At 35.2% G+C, this 4,680-nt stretch overlaps 1 protein-coding gene across 3 annotated transcripts in view; it reads right to left on the reverse strand.

Annotated features, from left to right (window-relative positions):
- Positions 1–661, reverse strand: part of LOC110412817 (splicing factor U2af small subunit B-like) — a 3,453-nt gene extending 2,792 nt beyond the window's left edge. For 2 of the 3 annotated variants that reach the window (XR_002444905.2, XM_021423446.2), the window contains exon 1: positions 129–661. Coding sequence is in view for 2 of the 3 variants with exons in the window: in XM_021423446.2 (XP_021279121.1) it covers positions 129–365 (237 nt within the window). In the remaining variant the exon portion in view is untranslated. The remainder of the gene's footprint in view (positions 1–128) is intronic. The other variant, XM_021423444.2, reaches the window with a different exon arrangement.
- Between the last annotated feature and the right edge of the window lie 4,019 nt (positions 662–4,680).

The raw sequence follows: 4,680 nt of genomic DNA on the forward strand, positions 1-4,680 counted from the left end.
TCCAAACAGAGCCAACTATAAATTAGTCATTAAAATTGATTAAATCTTAAAACCCTAACACATCACTTAATCATAGTAATAAATACTAGTACTTAAAACCTTTAGATCGTAAATTTTTGGGAATTTACCTCGAAATGCTCCTGGATCTTGCGGGGGTCGATGGGGTTACCCTGGGCGTCGACGCCGGGGGTAATCATGTCGGGCCGTTGGTACATATTGGAGAGAAGAAGAGTCGGGCTAATGCTGGGCTTCGTGTGGAGACGCGAGCACCGGTCTCCGTGGCGACACGCGCCTATCTTGAAATAGAACGGGCAGTTCACCCTATCTTTTTCCGTACCAAATATCGACGCCAAGTGCTCCGCCATTTTTCTCTTTTATTTTCCCTCTGTTTTTCTTCTTCCTTTCGCCCTCGAAGGATCTGTTTTCCTTGTCTTCTTTTTCCCTTTAAGAGGGGAAGCCTGGTTTCGAGACGGGGATTATCGGGCGGTGCGTAGGGTGAGAGCAGGGTTTTGAGTATTCGAGTTTGTGCGATGGGATTGTGGCCGTTGGATCATGATGGCTTCTTTTTGCCAGAGGTTTCTAATAAATTTTAGTATTGCGTAATTAACCTAAAACACTCCACAATTAAAAAAGAAATGTTATTGATTTTATCCAACCAAAATATTTGGAATAGGTTTTTTGTTTTTATACGCTGAGATGGATTGCATTAGTAACGAGAAGCAAAGAACAATTTGAAACTTTTACCAAAAAAAAAGAAAAGAAAAGTAAAGAAAAAATGCCAAGGATTGACCAAGTGATTGTCATTTGCAACTGCAAGATTCAAAACCCCATCTTTTCACTTGAATTTTCTCACAAAACAAAAGGCAAAGACTATTTTGGATGTTCATCCAACCACGGCCCATCTTACTGTCACTTGAACAGACCCATCGATATACGTAGGGCTAGGCTCATTTCTGGAGCCACACTTGAATTTGCAGCAAACACTGGCCAGAAAATGCCCAACTCAAACTTGCAAATCCATTCTGGCCTCAAACCCATGAAACGTTTCCAGAGCAAGCTAACAGATTATGCAATTATATTTACATTTGCATAACTTTATGAATAAATTTAGCCTTAAGGTCACAATAATAATTTATATGTGGATAAGGCCAAGGGAGTCGGTGTAATGGAGTAGCAGGTACATAGACAAATCTTAAGTTTTGGAGAAACAATAGCTCTGTTTTTCCTTTGGGGGGTGTAGGGGAATAGAAGATCCATGGCCAGATATTGCAGATAACCGTCAGTGGCTTCCCTTTTATGATCAGCCAGAACCTTACTGGTTAATGTTTTTTGATTGGGAATTAACAAATGTTTGAATAATATTCAGCTATAAAGATTAATTTCTGACTTTAGAATTGTTCTTGCATTGAGAGCATATTTGGCCTAACTTTTTTCTAATTTAAAAACTATTATGAATTTTTATAAAAAATAATAACTTTTAGAATTAACTTCAAGTTGTTTGATAAAATTTTTTTTATAAGTTCTTTTTTATAAGTTATAATTTTGGTTAAAATTATGGTAAAGAGTATTTTTTTTTTAGAGAGTTATATTGTAATTATTTTTAACAGATGATGATATTTTTGAAATAAAAATAAAATTTTTTTTGTATTTAAAAAAAAAAAAAAGCTCCTCTTAGGAGCTTTTCCTAAAACTCTTTTTTTAAAATTTTTATTTTTTAAAAAAAGTATTTTTTAAAAAAAAATTTCAAAATTTATAGGAAAGGGCTGGTTACATGAGGAAGGCAGTCTCACAAGCTTGAAAATGGACAAATGGGATACTCATTATTGAAAGAGTATAGTAGATGGTAGATGCTGCGGAATATTATGAAGAAGATGGTGACCCCATGTTGCAGAAAATGGGGCCTAAGAGCTCCCCAAGTTATGGCTGTATAAGGAAAAGGATCCCGATGTGTCAATGTTAAAAATTGATACATCAAACAACAGTTCCAAAAAGCCAAAGCAGGAGACAGCAGGTTGAGAAGACTTGCCAACTAACCATTTAAAGTATCCAAACAATTATTGTATTCTGCATATACAAGTATCCGGCTTAGAATTAGATTTAGAATTTAAAAAAAAAAAATTACTTGGAAATGAGGAGCAGATTCAAGGCTGAAGTTAGCCCCAAATTTACTCTGAAGAAAGCGTAGTAACCTTTTTACAAGGCTAATTATTGATAGAACCCCCCATCATGTGAGAAAATGAAAACAGTGGAGACAGATAGGGGCAAATGCTCTTTGGAACAATGCGGGGAATGCCCCGGAATTCTAAGGCTGCTAAACAAAAATGCCTGTAGGGATTGTTCAATCTAATATTTGTGTATAATGCAACAAGCACGGCTGAAGGAAAAACAATAAAATTGCTTGTGAAATCCATCCATGCATTGTTAAAACAATACTGTGGGGAACTTAGCACGGAAAATTTTAACTAACTGTCAGGTTGTAGCTGAAGTTTTTTATTTGTTCCACTTCATGGTTCAGTCTTTTTCATCATTCATTACATTATCAGGCTTTATCACTTTGCATCACCCTATCTTTTCCTTTTATGAGGTGAGTAACTGCCGCAGAAAGCTACATTTGTCGCCTCCAAATCCTGTCATCGCCACCAATGAAATGAAAAAAGGTGCTCTGTTAGCTATGGGGTCCTTGAGAGAAATTGCTGCAATGAGTGCCTGAAACAAGGGCAGCCACTGTTTGTCGCAATCATAGGTAGAGTTTATCCATCATAATTGAGAAAGATAAATTAATGCAGTCTGACACAGTTTGGTTGTTACATTTATAATGCCACCTTGTCCTTGTTTCATTGATTATTTGTTGCTGCTACTATTCTATACCTGTAAATATTGGTAGGAAAACCTTGTGCTTTGCAACGATAATGGCATATTCACTTTGGTGACGCTGTCACTCAGAGTAGTTGGCAACAGTTAAGGCTCATTATATTTATGAACATTGCTTGCAACATTAGAGTATATACCATCGAATACAAACGAATCTGGAAAAAATATGGATTACAGGGTTATCTTAGTTGGTAATTGGGGTATATATATTCCTCACCTATTAGAATCAATTTAAATACCAAGAAAAGAAATTTGTATTGTACAAAAAAGAAAGAAAGGTTAAAAGAATAAGTCAATATGCTTCAGAAGCAGCAATTGATCACGGGCACAGCTTGGTCCAGGAAAAGGAATTAACCTCATTCTTTGTTTGTTCGAGGGCTATGAATCTACTTAACCTACTTCAAGCCAAAGAGAACTATATATTTTCTTATGTATTTCTTCAACATTGGATTTATAAATTGTTTTCAACCTTGATTTGTTGTTAATCTTCCATTCAAGTTGGCTATGTCTTCTATCACTTATATTGCTGCACAAAATTTTTCTCTGTTTGCTCTGGTTATAAGTTTCTTGTTTTGATGGGCATGTGCCCAAAAGGGTTCTGTGACAATCATACAATCATGAAAGGCTGATTATGCAAGGCCGGTTAATGCCTGAAGCACCTTCTTTCTGAATTCCTTTTCTTAAAACAAATTGTCAGAAAACTTTATTTGGAAGTTTCCATAATCTATATGACCTCCAATTAAAAATTCAGTTATCTTTCATAACGCCCAATAGGCCAATTATTGTTAGCAGTCCTTGGAGATTTAAATAGAAACAGGCTTTGCAAGCTTCCCAATTCACTCAATTAAAACATTAAGCTACTCTCTCTTATTATATATGCCAGTTGCCGATATATTATTACTGCACCTTTTGGATAATATAGTTTAAGTCTGCTTGAATGTCTCCCTCTTTATCTCTCCCATTTGTTGAAGTAAAAGTGACAAAAGTAGCTGAGATAATGAGTCTTCTATTAGAAGAAACATACAATGAGCATCATTTAAGTTTAATCTTTGAAAACCATTGTTCCATCATCAATGGAAAGAGTTAGATTCCTAATGTGAAGGGTACTCAAAAAATGTTGCTGAAAAAAGAAATAACAATATGTTAAGATAATGCCGAATGCATAATTCATCCCACGAGCTGCAAATGGTTGGGACAAGACATGAAAGGTAAGCACCAAGTTGTTTCTTGTAAACTACCTAGTAATAAAGTGACTGAAAGAAGAAAAAGATTAGAAATGATTATGGGTAATGTTTGTGTCTCAGCACACAGGTACAGTTCATCTGCTGTTCATCCTAGTAGCCGTGGTTATAATTTAAAAATGGGAACCGATGCTTCAACTCTAAGTTTAATCAAGAGAAGCGTTTCCATAGATGAAGTACTGTATGTTTATATTTATATGTATGGCTTCATGTTACTTTAGAGAGAAGTTTACTTGTGTAATTCAATTTCTAGATGTACTTTGTATGAATGGATGCAATGATTTCAGGATTTGGAATAGTTTAACATTTTCATCAATCTAGAACATTAAGAAAATCCTAGGAATGTATGCAAGGAAACAATAAGAAATGTTGACAAGGGGGAAATCCAATGCAGAAATGGTTGTCATTACAGTTTTAAATAGAAGGCCAGAGGTAAAAGGTTGATGAGTGAAGTTAAGGCTTTCTTTTCTTGGCTGATGAAAAATTTAGAACAGTTTTTAATCTCTTAATAATGCAGCAATAATTCCCACAGTTGAAGTCTTGGACAGGAATCAAGTAACTTAGAAAA

Source organism: Theobroma umbraticum, unplaced genomic scaffold (assembly GCF_002168275.2).
Source record: "Theobroma umbraticum cultivar Fairchild unplaced genomic scaffold, ASM216827v3 scaffold_95.0, whole genome shotgun sequence".
Lineage (NCBI taxonomy): Eukaryota > Viridiplantae > Streptophyta > Magnoliopsida > Malvales > Malvaceae > Theobroma > Theobroma umbraticum.